This window comes from Silurus aristotelis, assembly GCF_946808225.1.
Source record: "Silurus aristotelis genome assembly, chromosome: 6".
NCBI classification, from domain to species: Eukaryota; Metazoa; Chordata; class Actinopteri; order Siluriformes; family Siluridae; genus Silurus; species Silurus aristotelis.
This window is the reverse complement of record NC_139579.1, coordinates 12618358-12643544: the sequence shown is the minus strand read 5'-3', so window position 1 is coordinate 12643544 and position 25187 is coordinate 12618358. Positions and strand designations below refer to the sequence as shown.

The following is a 25187-nucleotide window of genomic DNA, read 5'->3' as shown; positions in this document are numbered from 1 at the left end:
GCGTAACGAGGAGGGAAGAGGATGCGAGGGCGGATACATTTTAATGCGGTGCAAGCGGATAAACTAGAAAAAAAAAAAAAAAACATGGCTAGATGCAAAAGAAACAAGACCAGGGATAGAGTGCATGTTGTAACAAGCATGAAAGGTGTCATGGTGTGCTAAGGCTAATGTGCTAATGAGCTGGGAATTGGAGTGTGATATCCAAAAAACATACTCTAAGTATTGGTACAATTGACTGTTCCAGCCATGTGTGGTTCTTTACCAAATGGTTTCCACAATGTTGGAGGCACACAACTGTATAGAATGCCTACATTTTTCATTTACTTGAACCTGGAGATCCAAACCTATGCATAAAGTGAGCTCCATAGTGCAACATCTGCTCTAGAGCTAAACACCCTATTAAACAAATTTGCTTTACTTCAACCTCACCTACATCAGATCTGAACTTGAGGCTGAATGACCGCAAATCTCCGCAAGTACACTCCAAACTCTTAGTAGAACATCTTCCCAGAAGAGTGGCATTTATTATAACAGAATGTTCCACATTTAGTCGTCAATTTCCATCCATTTGGACTAAACAAGCATTATTGTGGCTCAAAACATTATCATTGAAATGTATTTTCGGCAACTGGAAAAACGACAAATGATGGACCTCCTCTGCAAGACCTTGTCTCGTCATTTTGCGCAGAACGACAAGCATTAAAAGTGTTACAATATACAATCTGTTTCATCTTCTTCCAGGAGGTGGAAACTGGGGTTCGTGGAACCAGTGGAGCCTGTGCTCGAAGACGTGCGATTCGGGCTGGCAGCGTCGCTTTCGGATGTGCGAAGGCACAGGAATCCAGAATTACCCCTGCGACGGTTCAGGGGAGGAAGTGCGCTCCTGCAACGACAAGAAGTGCCCAGGTGCGTGTGCATGTGCGAGTGGATTAGGGATGATAAGATTCACCGATTCGCGTCGACATAAATGTGAACATGATGAATCGAGTTAAAAATGTGTGCGAGTTGACATTCGTATCGCGATGCATCAGTAAAAAACTATTTATTTATAGAGAATTATTAGTTGACGTGTCATAGTTTTTTTCTTTAAAAAGTGTTGAATCGACATCGGAAATCAGTCTGCATTTCACCATTCCTTTTCTCCCTCCTTTTGCTCCTTTCTCTCTAGGTGTGTTTCGCATCCATCTTTTTTTCACTTTTCTTTTCCCACTCTCCATCCTTTATTTTCATCGTCGCCTGTCCTCCATTCTGTCTCGTTTTCTTTTCCTTCCTGCTCATCTATTTGTGCACCTTTAGGGCCCTCTGTCTCTCTTTTTTCCATATGACAGTGCCTTCTGTTTCCTCCTCTGCTTGTTTTTCCCCTCCGTTCCTTCTCCCTCCTTCAGCGGAGGCATGTCGTCTCGTGCGATTTGTCAGCGCAGCACAGCAAACAGCAGATTTTAATAAGCGGCTCTTTGACTGTAGCTTTGGGAGGCTATAGATTAAATAAATGTCAGGCGTCGCTGCGGTAGCCGTATCAAGACTTTTTTTTTTTTATAGCTGCGCCGCTGCCTTAAAGACAAAGATTTGTCCGAGAACTTTGTGAGAAATACGAGTAGAAAAGTTTGAACGTTCCCTAAAAACTCGGCCTCCTTTTTTTTTCACCACGTTTTCATTTTTTTTTCTTCTTTATTCTAATGGTGGATGAAAGAAATCGGTCTGATGTGACGGCTGGAAGGTAATTCAATTGCCTTTAATGGATCGTCTACAATAACGCAGTGTCCTTCAGAATTTTTGGTCGAGAAAAAAAAAGTCCATGAAACGAATAGCACATGAAGTCTAGATTAAATACACAGTTCTTTTTGGAAGAATTCTGGGTATATCATTATATTTTTCAATCATAAAAAACCCTCAATACCAAATTGGATCAATGGAAGTATCTTATTGGTGGTATCTCATTTTGAAAGGAATGTCCACCCGGAGCTATTTTCACCAAGGATAAATAAGATGATACAAACAGAGCGACGTATTCAGAGATTGTAGACAATCAAGTAAAACATGGGGCAGGCCAGGGTGGGGTTGGTGTTGTCCTGCAATTGATTGAATGTATGTAGGGGACATGTGGGGGACTCCAATTTCCTGTCTTTTTAAAATAGTGATTCATATGAAATGCTTCAATGCATTTAGCAAGATGACTTACAACTGAGAAGTGGCTGCTTGGTGGTGCAAAGATTCAAATTTGCAACCTTCTAAACTATACACTTCGCTTTTGATCATCATCACTGCACCCCGCAACATTGTATACCCGCCACAAATGGACATTCGGTGTAACCCAGATGGTCCAAGGTTTCTTCCTTTGCCATCTCGGGGAGCTTTTCCTTGCCACAGTCGCCAGTCGCCACCGGCTTGCTCATCAGGGACAAACTTACTCATAAAGAACATATTCATTTTTTATCACCGCATTATCTGTGTAAAGCTGCTTTGAGACAATGTTCATTGTTAAAAGCGCTATACAAATAAAAATGAATTGAATTGAATTGAATTGAATTGAATTGAATTGAATTGAATTGAATTGAATTGAATTGAACTAAAGTCCAACATCTGCACTGATGGGTTGTTTAAGAGTCCCACATATATATATATATATATATATATATATATATATATATATATATATATATATATATATATATATATATATATATATATATATATATATATATTTTTTTTTTTTTTTTTTTTTTTTTAAGCAAGAAATAGATAATAAACTGAATTAGTTCATCATGTGTTAAAAAAACTCAATAAACACAACCTTCACTATGCCTTTTTTATTATTTTTTTTTTTTTTAAAGCATTTTTTAATGAATATGTAATGGAAATTATGTTTTTGAGAATTATAAAAATAAAATGTTGGTGTCCAATTATTATTATTATTAATATTATTATTCATATTTTGTAGGTAATAGATGAATGATATAATATGATGTGCTTTATTAGAGGAATATCGTAAATCATTACAATAAAGAAAAATAAAAAAATAAAAACATTTTCATTCCAAAAAATTATAAAAGTAAATGGATTTTGCAATAATATATAATATTTTACTCATTTATGGCAAAGTACATTATACAGCTCCTCTCGAACGTGTTAAAACGCTAATCGATTATGGTTTCTGAAAGATACAAATAAATATATTTATATATATATATATATATATATATATATATATATATATATATATATATATATATATATATATATATATATATATATATATATATATATATAAATGTGTGCAGTTTATTTTTATTGAAAAATCCTCCCTTGGCATGAAGATCTGTTTTACACATTTTTAAAAAACTTTGCTGTGACACTTGGAAAACTCACACGTGTTTTTCACTAGTTGAAGTTTTCTTTCTTGTGATTCAGTTCATCCCAGAGCAGTTCAATAGAATTTAGGTGCGGTGACTGGGCAGGTCGTCTATGATAGATTTCACTCCAGCCGAATGTTTGCTGTTGTACGGTGAAGTCGCTTCCAATGAGCCAGTATGGAATGGGAGACATGTTTAATACTTTCACGTTCCGGAATATGTCTCCAACCTTCCCTGCTCTGAAACAGCCCCCAGGTTCCACCTCCATGTTTGACTGTAGGGTTTAGGCAGTCTGCTAACATCTTCTCTCCTGGTCTCCATCATACACAAGGTTTTTTTCATTGAGTCAAGTCAACTTTCTCTCTTTAGCGCTTTCACAACAGACATTGTCTCAAAGCAGCTTAACAGTTAAGGTGAATGATGTGATTGTGGCAGGGAAAAACTCCCTTAGATGTTATGAGGAAGAAACCTTGAGAGGAACCAGACTCATAACGAAAACCCATCCTTATTTGGGTGATTTAGATCCGAAAAATTAAAAGTTTTGACAAATGTTCTTTCCAGTCATTCACTGTCCAATTCTTGTGTATGCTTGTATACATTTTGGTCATAAGGATCATACACGTGTCTCAAAAAAACCATAAAAGACTCCAAACCTATCACAAGCACAGTATGTTTTATTTATATTATCATATAATCTGATTTGATGTGTATTTGTGTGTGTTTATAGCACCTCATGAGATATGCAAGGATGAGTACCAAGACTTAATGACATGGAAGAGAGCTTCAGCTGGAGAGACGATCTACAACAAATGTCCATCAAATGCCACTGGTGAGTTTTTGCCTCAGACATCAGGAGAACAACTTTCTCCCAGACCTTCCTAATACATTTACCTTCATCCCTAGTGAACTACATTGTTTTTATTGGGATTGAAATTATTTAAAACTCAATAAAATGTTTTTGCGAGTGGGTGGAGTTACATTTTCAGCGTGAGGGGCTTGTGTGAGGGGTAACGATTCTCTAGTAAATGCATTATCTTGGTTAGGGTCCTGGTAGTAACAAAAATATGTGGCTTGATTGGTCAAGACCCTAGAACTATGGGTCAAACTTTTTGGAGAAATTGGTGAGATGGGTGAACAAGAGTGAATAGGATTGGTCAAACATTCAGTCGCAATGGGATCAACAGTTGTCCACAGGGTTTTCAGCAAAATATGTCCTGCACTGGTTTCATCTGTTCGGAAAGTTTAAAAGGAATTGGTCAAGCTTTTATCTAGGATAGGAGCAACTGGTCAAGATTCTTATTAGGGATAAGAAAGACTGTTAAAACTTTTAGTAGTAGTGAAAATGACGTTTTTAAACGTTCTGCCCTAATGGGAGGGACTGGTCAAGCTTGCAGTGGAGTGGGAAGGATTGGTCAAACTTTCTGTAAGGACAGGAGGAATTAATCAGACTTGCAGAGATGATGGTGGGGACTAGTAAGAACTTGGTGTGAATGAGAGGTATTGATCACACTTGCAGAAATGATGAGGGAATGATTATATTTTTAGAGGGGTGGGAGGGATTGGTCAAGGATTTGGTCAAACTTTCAGTGGTGATTTGTGGTAGTTGTGAATCTTTCAGAGGATGGACGTGACAGGTCAAGCTTTCAGGGAGGGTCAGAGGGATTGGTCAAACCTTCAGTGGTGAGGAAATGGATTGCTTATACTTTCTATGACTGTGGGATACACTGGTCAAGCTTTCAGTGAGGATGAGAGGTATTAATCAAGGATTTGGTCAAACTTTTTGTATGGGTTAGGTGGTTTGGTCACACTGTCTTGAAGGGTAGAAGGAAGTGGTCAAAATTTCACTGAGATCTTGAAGGATTGGGTAAACTTTTAATTATTGCTGGAGGGATTGATTAAGGTTGAGCAGGGATCGGTCAAACTTTTGCTGATACTTGACGGGATTTGGACAAGCTTTCACTGATAGTTGAAGGGATTGGACAAGCTTTTACTGATAGTTGAAGGGATCGGTGAAGCTTTTACTAATAGTTGAACAGATTGGTCAAGCTTTCAGTGATTGTTGAAGGGATTGGTCAAAGTTGGGGAGCAATTGGTCAAGCTTCAGTGATTGTTTGAGTGTTTAGTAAAGTTTTCAGTAAATGTTGGATGGATTGGTCAAGGTTGGGAAGGGTTCGGTCAAGCTTTCAGTGATTGTTATAGACATTGTTCTAGCTTTCAGTTAAGATAGGAAGGTTTGCTAGAAGTCTACCTTTTAAAATCCCAGATTAACATCATCAAGTTTCGAGAAACATTATTTATGAAGCTGACTAATTAACATTCCACTAATTTGCTATTTCACATGAATTGACTTTAGATGTTATTCATAGCATCAGACTATGATTCTATGTTATTCCCTGCATCAGCACTGTTTACAGTATTTTTTATTGGTCAAACATACAATATAAATATTAAAAGTCACACTGAAGCAATGCCTGGATATTCTGAAAGATTCTTTTGTTATCAGTTAAAGCTCCACTATAAAACTCCATCAGTGCTGCAATTATTCATTTCCAAAACCTCACCGCAGGCAATCACCCCTTTACTACTGCCAAAATAAGTTGATTTGAGTGCAATTAATTTTGGAGTTTGTTAAGGATTAGAAGCTCAGTGTGTGTGTGTGTGTGTGTGTGTGTGTGTGTGTGTGTGTGTGTGTGTGTGTGTGTGTGTGTGTGTGTGTGTGTGAGGCACACAGCATATCAAATAAGTGAAAAAGCTCAGAGTAACCCTTAATGACAGAATATACAGTCTAAAAATTATTTTTAAATCATTTTTATTTAAATTTTATTTTATTTAAATTTTTTTGTAACGACATGTTAGTGTGTAATTTAAAATTGATGCGATTTCATTTTTTTAATTTTTTTTATTTGATTTCATTTTTTTTTTTCGTTAATTTAATGTACGTTTATTAATTGAATTTCATCTTGAATTTCACTGAATAATTAAATTAAATTGTAATTTTTGTATTACAAATTCAATTAAATGTTATTTATTTGCTTTGATTTTTTTTTTGTTTGTATTAAATGTTTTATTTATTTGTTTATTTATTTAAATTTTTTATATTTTAGAAATCAAACAGATCTATGCCTAATTTCTACTTAATTTGAATTTTGTTATGCATTAATTCTTGTATTTTATGGCATTTAATTTGATTCAATTCGTTTAATCAAAATTTAAATGTTTATAAAATTTGAATTTCAATTAAATTTAATATTATTTTTTTATATAATTAAATTTTTTTTAATCCATCAATAAATTAATATTTATTCTTATATTCTTTTTTTATTACATTAATTTAATGTTCATTTTTAATTAAATCACATTTTTGTCCATTTAATTTAATTTCATTGGGTTTCTGCTGAATTTTTGTATTTGCGACACAATTTTTTAATTGCTAATTTTATTTGAAAAAAAAAAATAATTTATTTAAATTTTTTTATATATTTATATTTTTTGGCACATTTACATTGAAACAACAAAGATAAAGAAAGACACCCTGAACAATTTGCACATTTATCTTCTGAAGGAAAATCTGATAACGACTTCCATGATATTGTTTTTCTACAAAAGTCTGAGCTGATTTATTTCCTTTCTGTTTCTTTCATCAATCTTTGCTCCTATCGCACTTTTATCAGTTGTACCCATGGTAGCAATGATCTTATGTAACGTCAGTGTGACAGGCAACCTCTACGTTCTTTCAGGAATGCAGCAAATGCGTAACACCATCAAACAACTTCACAACTAGCATTAAAAGAACACGACTATAAGAGCTGTATGTCCTTTTTGAACGTCTCATTCCATATTTAGTCTCCATTTGATCTTACAAGAACCACCACTCTTCTGGGAAGATGTTCCAGTAGAGTGTGTTTGTGCATTGCCATGCTGGAACGGGTTTGATTCTTGTAGCTTTATTGAAGCTGAATTATGAAAGGCCATTGGGGTCAAAATGCCTCATACACAATTTGGAAGTATTTGGACACCTCTGAGTACCAGAAACTTGGAGGTTAACAATTTCATAGGATGTCTTAATAGAACCAATCTTGTTTCATGCCATAAAGCCAGCTCCGTGAAGATATTCTTTTCTTAAGTTGCCTTCTATTGAGCTCCAACCTCAATTTTATTAGGATGACCTGAAACACTGAGTGCACCCAAGGTCTCCTCATGTCACCTATATCAGTACCTGAGTTTTCTCAGGTTCAATTCTCACAAATCTGCACAAGCACACTTTAAAATCTAGTGAAACATCTTCCCAGAATAATGGAGGAAAATGGGGACTAAATATGGAATGCAATTGAAAACAGCAGATAGCGTATGCAAATAAAATCTGGTGAAATTTTGCCAGTGATGTTCAAGCGCTAAACACTGGGGTGAGTAATGGTCAACTCTGGAAATCAAACAATCTTCTAGAATGAGATAGAAAAAAACCCATCTGAAAGGCAGGTGAGTTAACATCATTTTTTTGTTTTGTTTTGTTTTTACCCAAAAGACGCTACTTGATGTCTCCCTGTGGATCGGTGTGTGAACGGAGCATTGAGTTTTGCCCAGGACGCTAAATATCAGTCTCAGTGTCGGGTTGATGGGCGAGCGCACAGTCAAGGCCCATTGCACAAGAGCAGCATGATGCAAGTTTGAGTAAATGTGGTTTAGCAGCATGGTTTTCTCGCTGATGTTTACCACAGGCACTTTTCCGACCAGTTTGAATTCCACTCTGTTTATTATTCGGCATGTTGTTGTTGTTTTTTTTCCTCCAATCGTGTGTATGAAGAAAAATTCACTTCTTCTTTCTCTTTTTTTCCCCACAGGATCTGCTAGTCGTCGATGTTTGCTGGACGCAAATGGAGTTGCTTACTGGGGTCCTCCGAGCTTCGCCCGATGCATCTCACTTGAATATAGATATTTACATTTATCTGTAAGTGATAGCTTATATTTGTACAATTTCTCTGTTTTTTGCTGACTCTTTTTATTTATCAATCAGAAATGTTAAATACCAGGGACCCCAAGGACACCTTTTAAAATAATTTTGTTTAGTAATCCACTTAATACCACCACTATCACTTCGCGATTATAGAAACGATCAATACAATACAAAAACGCAATATAACAACACATGGTATTACAGAGAGAAAAGCATTTCACATATGGAAAGTTAAAACCATTTTACTAAAGCAGGAAACCCAGTTAAGACTCCAAAACTCTACACTACAACCGCAACTGTGCACCTACAACATCTGGAGCAGTTCAGAATCAATATTTGGAAATAACATGACAAAAACATTAAAAGCCTAAATAAAATACAACCTACTGACCAGAGATGCAGACTCATAATGTTCAGCGCCCCTCAGAGGCTGTAATCCAGTGGTACCGCTCGTATTCACTGGTCTGGAAGTGGAGAACAAACCCTTCTCCAGGCTGAGACACGCTAGCTAGCTTCGGGGTTAGCCGACCTCCTCACAAAGTCTAGCTTTTCTTCCAAATGGATTTTTTAATATGTCCAAGACCAAATCAATTTGATGTGTTTTGCCAGTCAAACTTGTCTGTAACAGTTTCCCTCTGACCAACCAATCAGAGAACGGAAAAATGCTGACGCTATTCTGGGCCAGCTAGCTGCCCTATGAGGCGACTATGAAATCTGATTGGTCAAAGAAACAGACCTGTTGGTAATATTCTCAATGGTTAAAAGGCCAGCAGTACTGACTTTAAAGGCTCTGGGCAGATTAGATTGACATGGCAGCATAGAGGCTGAAATCTGATTGGACAAAAAAATCTAACATCCACATACACGTACTCGAAACAATACAGCGAAGAGAAACGCTACGAAATAAAGAGAATAAACTATTGGGAATAAATTAATACAATTTCATGGAACAAATATTAGAATTTGGGTTGTAAATGTAGGTCAGTGTTTCTTATAGTGTTAAGGCCAGCAGAGAAGGCTTTGCTGCCAGAATGTAGAGAGCAAATTGACTTGCAACGATGGTGCAACTTCACGTTTTTGAGTTTCTTTCTGCATGATGTCTTTTAAGTCTATAACCGTCTTTTCATTCGTCTCTCACGTGTCCCTTTCTTCTCAGTCTTTGATTGAACTTGTAATTGACCTTGTCAGATTCTTTGTTACTCTCTTCCATGCATTTCTACTTTTTTTTTTTTTCTCTCGCTTGGTTTTCTCGTTCTTGCCTCGCATATTTAAATTTTTATAATTAACGTTCTTATTCAACACTTGCACTCGTCTCGGCTGCCATGCGTTCTCTGATTACATGCAACCCAGGGATACTATTGGTCTCATTTTTTGCCCTTTTTTGATACATACAAATTTGTGGATTAAAATGAATCTGAAACGCTAAAAAAATAAAAATAAACAAATAAAAAAAAAATGCAACAGAGTTACATGCAAGAGCTTTTTTTTTTTTAAAGTAAGCAGTTAGTTAGTTAGTTTTTGTTATTTATGTATTCATTTTTTTATTTTTTTATTTGTTCTAAAACAAAAATTAATGCGTTGCATTTATTCGTTTATCATCTATTTAATTAATAAATAAAAAAAAAAAAAAATAATGATGAAATACTTTTAAAAAGCTAGAGCTGAAAATGTGAAATATTTCAAATACGGCTCATTCAGAGTTTTATTTGCCTATAATAAAATAAACGAGGGGCTTCATCCACATCCTGGTTTTTGCTCAGTGAAGCTCGTATGGAGCACTAGGTGTTTTTCAAAAGCAGAAAGAAAGTGTTCTCCTCTTTCAATGTTATACCATGCACAAAACCTTAATATTTATGGCATTCGGGAGATCTTGTGATCTAGAGTGATTTACAAAAGAGCAATTGAGGGTTAAGGGCCTTGCTCAAGGGCCCATCAGTGGCAGATTGGTGATGCTGGGATTTGAACTTGTGACCTTCCGATTCACAGGCCAATGCCTTAACACAAGGGTGTCCAATCTTTTCCACAGTGTGGGTGCAGGTTTTCATTCAATCAAGTCCACACCAAATTTACATGATTTTCCATTGTGGAAAAGATTGGACACCCCTGAGTTACAACCTCCCTCCTTCACACATTCCATCTTGCTCCACCCTGCCTCATGTTCTACTACTTTGTCTGTGATCTCTGAATTTGCTGCTTTAGTTTGTCCCATATTATTTATCATTAGTACAAAAGATTCCAGAGGGGACATTCCTTTAGAAAATCAGGCCAATTAAATTCCTGTTTACTTCCAGGATGTTAGAATAGAAAAATGCTGCACTTTAAACCGTCGATCAAACAAACACCAATTAGCCTCATCATCAGCAAATGCACTGATGATGCCACTTTCTCCAAGAACATCATCTCGCTCTCCAACCAGGAACCAGGACAAGGCGGCTCTAAGAGACGTCGTGTTTCACAATTGCGGATCAGAAAATGAACGAAAGCAATACCGACTGAGCAGAAGCGTTTCGTTGCAGTTTAAAAACACCAAACCCAATTGGACCATTCATTTTCCTTTTTTTTTGTCATTTGTTTTCTTTTCTCCATAACGAGAGCACGAGAAGCGATCGATCGATTCGCCGCTTGATATTTCTTGTTTCCAACTCTCGAACTCTGACCTTTTTCCTCCATACTAATTGCGCATTTATGTATTTATACTTTGTGTTATTTATTTATGATTTATTTCATTCTTTTTATTAAACCTCGCCCTGAATGGGGTCAGCGATTTTTTTTCTTTTACTCCGAGGCCATGATTAAATCAGCATGATTACACTGTTAACCTGTTCACTAACCCTTCATTATAATCACACAATGTTCGCCCCAGGCCTGATTGCTATTGTCTTGGAACGGCGTCAGTCAATCGATGAGTTTGCTTTTCCGACCATAAACAGGACATTCGGAGAGCTCGGGCTGTAACGCGCCATGATTGCGATGGGGTTTTAACCTGTAGCGGCTGCCGATTCTCCCGGACTTGTACGTGCTTTGCTCTAAATGAGGATCAATGAGGTCTATTTGCTCGCAAAGCATCAATCTGGGTTTTGTTCCCACATGGGACTGTGTTTGAATACAGTTTAGTGATTAGCATTGAGTGCTGACATTAGCAGAATCGTTCTGTTATTGGTTTTGAAGTGGGATGTTGGAGCTCCAATAGTTAAGGTGTTGGACTTTGGATGAGAAGGTCATGAGTTTAAATTCCAGGACTACCAAGCTTCCACTTCAGCAATACTCTCAAATGATCATGTGCACAAATAAGTTTATTGTAAGTTAAATAAATAAATATACAAAACGTACAGCATTCACTGGTGTGCAGCCTGAAATGTTGCAAGATGTTTCTTTATTAATATTTCATTATTAAAATATTGTGAAAAATGGTGAAATCGAGGTCAGGCTTTTTTTTAATGGCATCATACTCCATTAAACACTTTATGATGATGGTGATAATGAGGATAATGAGGATGATTTTTATCATCTAATTTTTATTTTTTTTGATACAGTTATATTATCTAATTAGTATTATTTTATTTGTATTCATTTTTATTATAATTTTTTTTCACTTTTTGAGGCCTTTTTTTATCCTTGTCTACATGATGTAATAATTATAATGGGCACATATAAGAAATAACATTTATACATAAAATATTATTTTTGTAATATATATATATATATATATATATATATATATATATATATATATATATATATATATATATATATATATAAAATAAAACATAAAAAATAAATATATATATATTATTTTCATAATTTAAAGCTATCAATAGAAACATTTTAATTATTTGTGTGTGAAAGAAAGAAAGAAAATTAAAGGAAAAAAAGAAAGAAATAAAATAAAAGGATAAAAGAAAGAAAGAAAGAAAGAAAGAAAGAAAGAAAGAAAGAAAGAAAGAAAGAAAGAAAGAAAGAAAGAAAGAAAGAAAGAAAGAAAGAAAGATATCCCACATTTAGTTCCTATGTCCTGTTGGAATCACCTCCACTCTTTTAGGAAGATGTTCCACTAGAGTTTGAAGTGTGTGTCTAGAGAGAGATGGTGTTCAGTAGGGTTGAGGTCGGAGCTCTATATAATAAACCATGATATGTTTAGTATAAACTAAATAACTGAAAGTGAACAAACGCGTGATTCTCATCCTCTTCCTCAGTTACGAGAGCATCTTGCGAAGGGTCAGAGGACCCTGGCAGGGGAGGGCATGTCTCAGATCGTGAGGAGTCTCCTGGAGTTAATGTCCCGCCACAGCTATTACAGCGGTGACCTCTTATTCTCCGTGGAGATTCTCCGAAATGTGACGGACACCTTCAAGCGAGCAACCTACATCCCAGCTCCCGACGACGTGCAGGTACACACACACACACACACACACACACACACACACACACACACACACACACACACACACACACACACACATACACTCTATTTCCGTATTCAACATTCTTGCTTTGTGTATTTGGCAGAAATTTTTCCAGATAGTCAGTTTGATGCTGGACATGGACAATCTTCAGAAATGGGAAGATGCTCACCAGGTAACTGTTTACTGCATTAATACAAGAAAGAAAAGAAAAGAAAAGAATGGAAAGAATGGAAAGAAAGAAAGAAAGAAAGAAAGAAAGAAAGAAAGAAAGAAAGAAAGAAAGAAAGAAAGAAAGAAAGAAAGAAAGAAAAAAAGAAAGAAAGAAATAAAGAAAGAATTTATGTCGGTTATGTCTCCCCCAGGAAGTCTCTTGGGTGGCGTGACTTCGGAAACGCGTTGTGTGTCCATAATTTTGACGTCCTGCCACAATCTCTGATGCTTTGCTGGAAAAGCACATTTCATGAGTCCATAGGAAGAAAATGATCCACAGAGCTCTCGGAATTTATGGCACGTGTCTGAAATGGAAAACATACACTTTCAGTCCTTTAATAGTCACTTAGTGCTGCTCTTATAAAGAACGATTATGAGCCATGACTGCATGTCTGTCAGAGACGATCTCCATTACAGCACACACATCTTCTGATTTCTTCATTGTCCTAATGTTCTACAGTCCAAATGACGTGATTATGAAGTTAAATCATTAAGGTTTTAAAGAAAGAAAGAAAGAAAGAAAGAAAGAAAGAAAGAAAGAAAGAAAGAAAGAAAGAAAGAAAGAAAGAAAGAAAAAAAAGTGAAGGACTAACATAAAAGAAAGAAAGATAGAAAGAAAGAAAGAAAGAAAGAAAGAAAGAAAGAAAGAAAGAAAGAAAGAAAGAAAGAAAGAAAGAAAGAAAGAAAGAAAGAAAGAAAGAAAGAAAAAATGAAAGAAAGAAAGAAAGAAAGAAAGAAAGAAAGAAAATGTAAGACAAAATGAGATAGAGCAGTTCACACTGCAGGACATTCTCTATATGGACAAAACATTTTTTACAATTGTCTACAAAACAGATGTTCTGGGAAGATGTTTGTCATTTTATGAATAAAAACATATCGGATGCAATCATTTTTTTAAGCATTTTTTTATGTTCTTCAGTGTCTTCATAAAACCCATATATCTCTCATTTTACAGCAGTCGGATACAGAGAAACTTCTTCTCCAGGAGAACTGGAGAAGCAATTTGTAGTGTAGCTGATGCGAGAGTCAGAGAGAGAAAACTGAAACCGAGAATTATCTCTGTTCACTGAACAAAATGTGCACTCTGCAACCTGAGCTGTGCTAATGCTATTTTAATTCCTGGGGTGAGATCTCCGGCCTGTCACGGTTCACTGAACCTAAAGGCTTAATGCTTCCTTTATTATCGCGCACCCATAATGGCATAACGGCTCGACTTCAAAGCCACGTATTTTTAATCCCTTGCTGAGGTCCGAAACGTTCTCGTAAAAGAGGAATACACAGCACATGGGGTTTAGGGTTATGTGTAATGAGCTGTAGGTTCGGCCAGGAGTTACGGCAGGTGTGATGAGAAGCAAGGAAGGTTAGGATGTGTGAAGATTTATTTATAGTACCATCATTATGACGAACCGGCTAAAGAAAGCATTAATATTAGAGAGAAACTTAGAACAGAGCGTCGCATCACAGACAGGAATCTCAAATGAATGCCGTAAAGCAAGAAACCCAATGATCACAATTCAATAAGTCTCCTTTCACTGAAGCCACAGCAGTACCTCCCACATGCATCATCTTTAGCAGAAGCAGCGGTATTAACCTCATAATGACCCTGAACATATTTGTGCCTTTGCACATCGGAATCATTCGGTCAGGTCAAATCAAGGGCCCAATAGTGGCAGTTTGGCGATATTGAAGCTTGAACCCTCATCCTTCTGAGATCCTTAACCACATCGATATCAGCGTGTCGTCTTTTTCTTAACAACAACTTGAAACAATTAGTGGCGGTAGCCTGCTAAAAATTAATGTATAGTAAATTTGTGTTTGAAACAAAACAAATCCAAAGTCTCCTCGTGCTTTGAGGCAGAGAAACACAATCCCATGTCACCTAGTGGAAGATAAAACCCGAAAGCATATACAATATTTGTCAACTAATTATATTCGGGAGAAAAGGTTGTTGGCTTGAGTGCCAATATTACATGTCAAAGAGCTCCAATGAAACGGAAACAAATGAGATCTATTCCCAGCAGAAGAGCAGAAAACAAGCCCATTTCAAAAATATAAGCGAGCGTGTTAGTGCTTCAATTATTCATTACGAACACACAGTGCAGCCAATCTAGCTCGTCTCTTACCATCTGTTGCATATTAAATGGATTTAATTGGTTTATTGGAAGGAATAAAAAAAATCCGACAAGAACAAAGTTAATAAACGCAACAATTTGCTGTTCTGGCAAAAGCTCTCGCCTGCGTTCACATGCCTGTCCGACGACAAGACAGATTCCTTTATTTTTCCCATGAGAGGGCAGAAGTTCCATAAATCTATATTCAGACAATCATCACTGCGCTATTTCAATTAACACAGCAAAACAGTTGGCAGAATTATAACAATTGTAGTTGTGTTGAAAAACAGCTTATGAAAAAAATAAATCCCATTTTTGCAAAGGTTATAATTCCTTACGTAGTCCCAATTTGCTGTTATTATAACCTCCACTCTTTTAGGATGTTCCACTCAGTGCTCCACACATTTGACCCAAATTCCAATTCCCAATGAGTTCCAATTCATCCTAAAGTTGTTCAAGACGGTTGACCCCAGAGATCAATAGCAAGCCAGTCAAGATCTTTTACTCCAACCCATGTAAACCGTGTCTTCAATTTACATCTACCACATCCAAAGACATCGGATACAAATGGGAACCTCCAACTTTGGAACCGTATAAGGTTGGAAAAAAGTGGTGGATGAATTACACAAAACCATGTAGTGACCATGGAAAAGTCAGTAAAAGTGTCCCTTCAAATGTTCACTTGAGTATAAGTACAAAAGTATTTGCCATCAAATGTACATAAGCATCCAAAGTACAAGTCCAAAGGAACGACTGATTTTTGCACAATTTGTTGGAAAATTGAGGTCATGTTGTATATATAGTGAGATGTATAAATAATATCCAGTATACACACACCATATACAAATGCATTTTCTCTTCCCAGGTCTCTCCAGGTGCCGTGCTACTAATGCGAGTTGTGGAAGACTTCATTCATCTCATCGGCGAAGCGCAAAAGCCTTTCCAAAGCTTTCTCGCTGTCACCACTAACCTCAGTGAGTGCTCTTATCAGCCACAGAATTCAGAGACATTGCAATCTACAGTACATCATGTTGCAAAATGAATTTTTTAAAGTTGCGTATATGGGGTGAAGGGAAGGAAAGAAAAATCGAGTCCCTTAAAACATATATAACACATGCAATGCTCAGCTGTGTTTATATGCTATTTGGTTGTGTATAGGTTACTGATGCAATAACAGCAATTTGTAAGTAAAGCTAATATTTATGATGAATGGTCAGGGCTTCTTTTAGCGCTTCAGAGTTTCCTGTGATATCCAATGGACAGGTAGTGAATAAATCATACTGATGTTTGGACTCACAGATCCGAAAATCAAGAGTGCAGCTATGTGATGAGTTAGTACTCACGTAGACAAGTCAGTTGGCAAAATACAAAGATTAAGGTTAAGGCTTTAAGTTGCTGATCATAAAGTTTGGGGGTTAAATCCAAGCACCATCAAGCTGCCACTGTTGGACCCTTGAGCAAGGCACTTAACCCTCTCTGCTCCAGTGGTGCTCTACCATGGCTAAACCTGTGCTCTTGCAGATGTCCTTATCCACCTACAATTATCTAATCTCTTCTACTGAGGATTATCGGCCAATTAAGTGTTATTTGGTTATGCTGGGATTTGAACAAAAGAGCGTCCAATCGGGCGGTCAGAAATCCAAAGCTGCAAGGAAAGTGGCAGCTCCGTGGATAAGATGTCGGACTTATGATCGGAACGTCATAGGGTCAAATCCCACCATCATCCACCACCAAGCTACCTAATGCCTAATTGCTCTATTTTATAATCAATGGGATAAATTGAAGATACTAATTCCATATTAGCATCAAAGGTAAATATATTTGTTATTGTATTTGGTATTGTATAGGTCCAGGACAAAAAGAAAAAAGAAGAGAGGCAACAGTTCCACTGCAGTGAATGAAATCAAAAATGGCTATGAAAGGCAATAAAGAGTAAAATAAATCTTGGACGCTACCAAAGATCACGCGTTAATTCAAAAGATTAATATGCAAGTTGTAGAGAAGTGGACTCTGAAAGCCTGTGCAACTTTTCTTTCTCGTTAGTAATCAATATCCAACGAGAGCCGGTGTCAGCTGTCTCCAGCGACATTAACTTCCCCATGAAGGGAAGGAGGGGGATGAAGGACTGGGCCCGCTCAGCAGAAGACAAGCTTTTCATCCCTAAAGAGGTCTTCAGTCTGTCCTCTGATGGTAAGTTGGAAACCTTGCATCTATAGATTTCTGCCACAAAAACAAATATTTGGAACCAACATCCTGAACGATCGTTTTTCTTTCACTTTCCGTACACACTGAGTATCCGTTTGGCCATCACCTTCCTTTGTTCTCCTCAATTCTCCTCCTCTCACCTTTTTCTCACAGACAAATGTCTTTTGCCTTCATTCAACATTGCTTTTTTTTACTTCTTCTCTCTGGTCCTTTTTTAAGCAGCGAAGACCTCGAGGTCCAAAGTGAGAAATTGATCGCATTATGGAGGACGAGGGGAAAGGGTGGATGAGACAGTGGAGGACGGAGGGAAGTTGGGGGTTGAGGTCAGTCGAGGAGGCTCATTTTTCTCTAGAAGCTGGGAAATTAAAGAAGAGAAGATCCAGACATGCCAAAATGGGAAGAAAAGACCCCAGGTAGAGTGGGGGCGTTAAAGATCGAGATTGAGGGCTACGTGGAATGGCATAGAAAAAACAAGCCCTTGATAAGTAAAAGAAATGCTGCTTCATCTTCTCCTACTCCTCCTATGGGCTGTACCATTCGATCCAACACCATGCATCCCCACCCCCTGCTTCGGGCGATAAGATATCCCGCATTGTCCTGCACTATGCAATATTTTATTACGAAAGAACACATGCTTTATCGGATGTTGGCTTTGTTTGGATGGAATCTGTGAAAATTAAGAGGTTGAATTCAATTCAAGACTTTTTAGACCCAGTCGCAGTTTTGAATCGTGATGGCCGATTGTTATCCTGATGATGTGCTGGAATTGAGCTATGCCTAGGGGAGAAGTCCGCTGTTTGAACACTGTTTCCAGTTGAATAATCATGAGTTAAGCGGAAACACATGCAGTCAAGCGCTGTGGTCTGGAGATTTGATAAAAATAAAAAAAAAAACAGCATATAACAGTGTTATGTCAAGACAAAATAGAGGAAGTCATGTTTCCCAAAGCAATCTGTCTGATTCGGAACAGGTATAACATGATGAGTGTTCCACATGGAGGGATGTAGTGCGCTGAACATTGCGTAGAAGAGAACGAAGCACAGTTATTCATTTTAATTAGCATCATGGATCCAAATAATGGGTTGACAGTTCACATTAGATTTGTATGATCTGAATTTGCAATTAATCCTGCCCTAATCATATTCTCTGGCCATATAAAGCTCTAGATTTGCACAGCAAAGATCATTCACCTGTAGACTGTGAGTTCTAATCCCTACGATGCCACAGCCATTTGTCATTTTGGTATTTACAGCAAAACTACCCAATCATGGATAAATATGTGATCATGTATGCAGAAGAGGGCAAATAGGGCAGTAGAGAACATTTTTGGAGGTTGGCTCCTAGTGTTCCAGAACCATTTGACCCACCTTTTGTGGTTGATAGCTGTCAGGTAATTGATGAAATGTACAATAGCCAGTGGGTAGGAACTTGCAAGATACCTTGGGATACAGTTACTGGATCCATATTGCAGTATGCCAGCTGATCCTGAGCATACCAAAGAGATAAAGGAAGCATTAAAGGCAATTGCAAAGATGTTTAATAAGGTATCAAGTTTCGAAAAGAGTATATACAACGATTAGCCATAACATTCAAAAAATAAATGTTGGCTGATATTGTGTAGTTCCCCTTGTGTCACTTAAACAACTGAGCTGTATAAGGCCTAGACTTCAAGATTTCTGAAGGTGTACTGTGGTGTCTGGCACCAAGACTTTAAGTCCTGTAAGTATTGAGTATATAATAAATCCCACTCTTGTGATTGGTGCCACGGTAACAAGATAATTAATGCTATTCATGTCACGTGACAGTGGTTTTAATATTTTGGCTGATCGCTCTAAATATACTTGTATCTTTATGGCCTGGTAGATCTTCTATGGATCCAAAGGGTGGTTTCAGATCCATTGGCCAGGAGATGGAAATACAACGCCAATCATTTATGCCAAACAAGCATCCATCATGATTTGATGGAATGTCGTTAGATCACATGGAGAAATTGCGAAACCACAATATAGACAGCAAGCTCAAGTTTTTCCACACTGTGCAACTACAAAATTACTGCAAACTCTTCAACAGGCCGTCCATTTCCCTCTACCGAATGCCAGAGTGATTGTTTTTTGAACTTTGAAAAACCACGAGAAGTGAGAGAATCAAACGTGCTATGCTTAAAGCTTGATGATGAGACATTAGATCTGATTCGATCCAAATGATTGGCTCGCTTTATTTTTTAATTTGGCCGCTCTCGTAGTTAGATGCCTGCTACACTCATTTTACCCCTCTGTCAGCTCGCTTCATCCACCACAGCCCTATTCTGTCCAAACCTTGACATTTTCCACATTCAAACATAATCTCTAGAGGCTTGGCAACCACACCAGAACTCAGCAGGAGAAGAAGGGATTGGACAGAGAAGAAACAGAGGCAAGAAAACAAAGGCATCACAAGATAAACCAAAGTATTCTCGTGCAAGAAAATAGAAGATATATAAGTGTGTTTAGGGGAAAAAAAGATGCGGGGGGCCGATGGAAAAAAAGAAAATGCATCAGGGAAAAATTGGACAGAAGGTTGGCGATCTGGACTGGTGGGTCACAAATATAAACCCCTTCTGTCTGTCTTCGAAATGTCACTAGAATTGTCCAGACGGGCTCAAAGTCCTTATGTCTGACAACTTAGTAAATCCTGTTTTGCTTTGGTTTGTGTGTCGGTCTCCATCTGTCAGTCAGGAACAGATAAAGGAACCCTGAATGTCATGGGTTTTAAACAGACACAGCTGCCGCTGTTGACGATTGTTGAGAGCATAATGGGCATTCGGCATATGTGCGTTGGTGGGAATCTTATTTAGCACTTTAGCCACTATTTAGTGGGCTTTGTCCTAATAATCCTTTCAGTAGACTGTTTGTTTTTCATGTCTTGTTTTGCAGAATCCGACGAGGCTTCCTACTTTGTGATCGGATCCATTCTTTACCGCACCCTTGGCTTTATTCTACCACCACCCAAGTAAGTGTGCCAAAAGAAACATATGATAAACAACCCCCACATACAAAACTCTGTATTGGGTAAATGTATTGCAAATTTCTGCAGAGGTCCACTATAATTAATGATTTTTATAAATGTATCTGGTTCATATGATTCTATTTCCTTGGTGGTTTACGTAATGATACACCACATGGACAAAACATTGAGGACACCAAACTTTAAGAACTGTATGGATTTCATCCCATCCACATTAATGTTTTCATTTACCATTATAATAACCTAAATTTTTCTTGGAAGATGTTTCACTAGATTTGTGGTTGTTTATCCAGTCAGGAAATGATGCATGTGAGATATAGAGGCCTGGAGTGCAGTCAATGTTCCATTTAAACCCAAAGATTTTTAATAGCATTTAGAGCTCTGTAGCGTTCTATTCAAGATCTTCCAGTCCAAACCCAGCAGATGTTCATGTAGCTTCATTGTTATGTTGGAACAGGTTTGGGTCTTCTAGTTCAATTAAAACCAAAATTTCATGCTAGCATTTTCAAAAGTGTGGACAAGTGTGTGATATGGTCTTGAAACTTGGACATTGCTCAGTCTCGAACATATCTCAGCTAGTCCAACTAGCTCAATCTCGAATCGTGTTATTTTGATTCAATCCAAAATAAAAACTCCAAATTCCATTGGAAACGCCATGCTTGAACTCCTCCTCCATATACACGATGTTGTATCAAAAACTTTGAAACCAACGGTGCTACTTAGTGCTCTTCTGACCAAATGTTTTATCACGTCTGCGATTTCAGCATGGACAGCAAGTGAGAAAAATTAGCAAAAGTAAAATTCTGCTGGCAAATCCGCCACACAAATCTGACATTTGACATGACATGCGTTTGACATACGGCGATGCCGCGGCGAGTCGTTCGAGGTGTTTCGAACATCACTGGAAAACAACGAGGGATCAGGATGACCTTTGACAAACTCAACTCCCGAAAACCATTCGGCAGTTTGTGCATGATGATCTATGGAGAACAAGCCATGTGATCTCACTTCCTCACCCACCCTATTCGCCAGATTTGGCTCCTGCGGACTTCGCCATCTTCCCGAAGATAAATATCCGGCTCAAGGGTTACCGTTTTGACACCATTGTTGAGATCCGGCGCGAAACCCGAAAGTTGCTTGGAAAAGAAGACTTGGACACGTACCAGAAGAAGAATTGCTGTCCAGAGGAACTATTTTAAAGGTTATAGCGTGTAAACGTAGATCGCTAGTCTCGAAACTTTAACGCATTTAGTGATCAAAAAACGATGGTTGGTCAAGAAGGAAAAAATTTAATAAATAAAATAATCATGTGGTACTGATTACTGACTTATTAGCAGAGATCGACACGAGTGTCTAAAACGTAGAACATGTTTTGGAAATACCTTCTGTTTTTCAGGAATACTTTGACATTTTTTTTTTTTTTTTGTCATTTCTTTATTTGTTTTCAATTAAATGTGTCATACCTCTGCACCTCTGCTAGAACCAATCTAAGATTCTCCATGCTATCTATATTGTAATGTTCTCCTTGGGGATGTATCATAAACCACTTGGCATGCAGTGCATTACTTAATCCTATAATCCCTCTAGAGACAATCTATTGTTCTCAGTACCTTCTGTTACCATTTCTCTGATATGACTAATGCATCTGTTTTATCCCGCCGGCCAGAAATGCGCGTTATAGGAACGCATAGAAGAAAACCTGCGTTCGAAACGAAGGGATGCTTCGCTTAATTAAATAGCAGGGTATTTTTTTGTGTTAAAAAATACGTCTGCTTAAGCAACTAATGCTGCTTGATAGTGAGGGATGAGCTGCAGGCTGCAGGGAAGAAACGTTTAAATAATAATTATGATATAATAATTAAACGCGGGAAGTACGTGGCGTGATCTTGCGAGGCTGAGCGACTGGTTTCGGACCCCTGTAGTGTTGTTCAATCCGTTTTCAAAAACGAAACAACACGCAGTTGTACTTTTGGCTTCGCTTCAAAGTTAAACCCAGGTTTCATTTCTTCTCAGTACGATCTAGTTTTTTGTCAAAATTTCCTGTTGATCGCTTGTTTACTTCTCGGGTTTTGCTAACGCTCTTTTATACTCCTCTGTTTTCCGTACGCTTTTTTTTTTTTTTTTTTTTGAGACTACGGAAAGGCCCTGCCATTCAGGTCAATACTCCTGAAGGATGCTCGCTCGTTGATAAATATGGATGGGATCGTGACTGTTTGTTCAGTTTAGATTTGAGTCTCATTAATTTTCCCCCCAAGAGCACACATCCTTCTCTGTCTCTCACTTTTTCTTCTTCTTCTCTCTTTTTCTCTCTTTCTGTCTTTTTTTTTTCAGAGGGAAAAAAATTCCCTGATCCTGCGAATTTTTCCGATTTAGCATGCACACAAAATGTAGTGCACAAACCCTCAACAATGTTCAGAGCAGCAGAAACCCCTTGATTATACAAGAAATAAAAAACACATCACAAGCCGTACTTTTACAGAAACCACTGTACAGATACTTCAGTCGATTATTCCCCAGAAACGGCTCGAATTTTTTTATTCCTTTCATACCAATGCAAATTATTTTTGGTTCTTCATTTAGGAATATTATTGATTGTTATTTAGAAGTTCACCACTTTGATGGTATATAAAGGAACGCACAATTCTTGAACATTCCATTCCATAATAAACGTTCTTTCGGCTTCTTCCATTAGGGGTCGCCACAGCGGATTTGTTATGATTTGGCCCATGTTTTTATGCTGGATGCCCTTCCTAACGCAACCCTTTCCATTTATCTGGGTTTGGGACCAGCACTAAGAGTGCACTGGCTTGTGCAACCCTAAAGGCTGGGTTAGGTTTCCTGACCGGGAATCGAACCCAGGGCCGCGGCGGTGAGAACTCCGAATCCTAACCACTAGACCACCAGGGACCAGTCCATGGTATAATAAGCTCCATTTTTCTGAGTTGATTTTCTACATTTTGGGAGGTACTTCTGAAGATGTGTGAAGATTCATTCAACCAGTGAGTAAAGCCATGTCATGTAGGTGAGGTAAGGAGGCGTGGAGTCCATCAGCACTCCAATTCTTCCCAAAAGATTTGAGATCAAAGCTTTATATCAGACCATTCAAGATCTACTAATCCAACCAATATCTTCATGGAGCTGGTTATAAGAGCATTGCCATGCTTGAACAGGTTCTAAGGTCTTGCAGGTCGAGTAAAGGGAAAATTTCCTGCTTTTTCTGCATCCAAAGACATTCAAGTCTGTGGTAACAGTTTGGACAGAGAACCTTGTATGGCTGTTTTGTCTATATAGTGTATACTATGGCATGAGAAATCCGGCATTACCAAAATAAAGTAGTTGTTTCAATGCTGCGATTTGAAGACTCCTTGTGAAACTACTAAATAAATCATAGTACAAGAACAAATATATATACACCACATTTTATAGTGTATCCTATATCATTGTGTTACTGTAATTATCCATAACTCATACACTTTCTGTTTTTCTTGCCTCACCACTTCCTGTGTTCTTGTTCTTCCCCTTTAGAGATCCTCTGGTGATCAGCTCTAAAATTTTAAGTGTCACAGTACGTCCTCTACCCAAACCCACTGAGCCGGTTGTAGTGGTGGAACTGGCGCCTCTGCTAAATGTAGGTGATCAATTAATTCACACATCATTATCATCATCATCAATATCATCATCATCATCATCATCATCATCATCAATTCATCATTACCATCTATTCAATATTTATATGAATGCAATGCTGTACAACAGTGATTAAGTGTCTCCTATATGAATCATTAGTGCAATCCAGGTTCCTACAGGCGTTCTGACCTTTTAATAACAATCTCTCGATAAAAGCATGAAGTGATTTTTTTCCCCTACGTGGATCGACATCACGTGTGACCTACACGTGATGTAGGTCACGCAGGCTTGTTAGATCCATGTTAAAACCTTAAATTAGTGCTGAACCTACAGCCTGGGAAAGGAAATGATTTGAGTTTTGTCAATGTAACATAAAGCTGTAGATAAATGTTCAGCAGAACTTTCAGCAAATCTTCTCTCAATTAGTACATAATACTTTACATATTAGCAGCAAAATAATGTTTGTTGAACTCAATGCAATGTGGGATTATTTATTTATTTATTTATTTATTTATTTATTTGTGCATTTATTTATTTTATTGTTTCATTGCATAACATTTCCACAATTCATTCAATAACATTTTTATTCATATGTCTATTTATTTATTTGTTTCCTTTTGTGTTTGTTCATTTGTGTTTGTGTGTGTTTGTTTGTTTATACTTATGTTTTTATATATTTATTTAGACAATACGTAGGATTTTCACTATTACCATTACACTTTATTTATTCATTTGTTTGTTACTTATAATCATCAACAAGGAATAATTTATTCTACAACGAATATGTAAGCAAAGGTCTGAAAATGTACAATAATAATAATAATAATAATAATAATAATAATAATAATAATAATAATAATAATAATAATAAACATAAACTTGGACTTTGCCATGAGATAGGAACAGGATGAACAGGAGGGTGGAAAAATGCTGAATAAAATTATTGAAACACAGAACAGGTGACCACAACAGGGTAACAAGCAAATTAGAAAATAGAAGGTAAAAACAGCAACAACATGAACTTCTGCTGGCTCCTCAAATATCACTGTTCTTCAAGCACTAGAAAAGGGTTTTCTCCTGTGCATCTAATAAAAAAACCAGACAGGGACACACAGAGGTGCAAGTTATTACTGTTTCAGTGGCACACAATAGACTCAAATGTCATTCATCCCATACGTTTTATAAATAAAGTATATGGCGAGGCAAAGTCTCCGTGCATGTGTGCAGTAGGAGAAGGATGTGCACTAATGCACCACAGTCTGATTGAATCGAGTGATTCTGAAACCAGAACAATGCTGCAGTTAGAACCGGCAACGATCTTACTCGG

The 25187-nt window shown here is 37.4% G+C and overlaps 1 protein-coding gene across 26 annotated transcripts in view; it reads left to right on the top strand.

Annotated features, from left to right (window-relative positions):
• adgrb2 (adhesion G protein-coupled receptor B2) overlaps positions 1-25187 on the top strand; it is a 345493-nt gene that overhangs the window by 193344 nt on the left and 126962 nt on the right. For all 26 annotated transcript variants that reach the window (XM_083543184.1, XM_083543174.1, XM_083543172.1 and 23 more), the window contains 9 exons: positions 742-906; positions 4078-4179; positions 8189-8295; positions 12495-12689; positions 12808-12876; positions 15891-15999; positions 17069-17215; positions 20143-20218; positions 23759-23861. In XM_083543184.1, the coding sequence (XP_083399310.1) occupies positions 742-906; positions 4078-4179; positions 8189-8295; positions 12495-12689; positions 12808-12876; positions 15891-15999; positions 17069-17215; positions 20143-20218; positions 23759-23861 (1073 nt within the window). The remainder of the gene's footprint in view (positions 1-741; positions 907-4077; positions 4180-8188; positions 8296-12494; positions 12690-12807; positions 12877-15890; positions 16000-17068; positions 17216-20142; positions 20219-23758; positions 23862-25187) is intronic.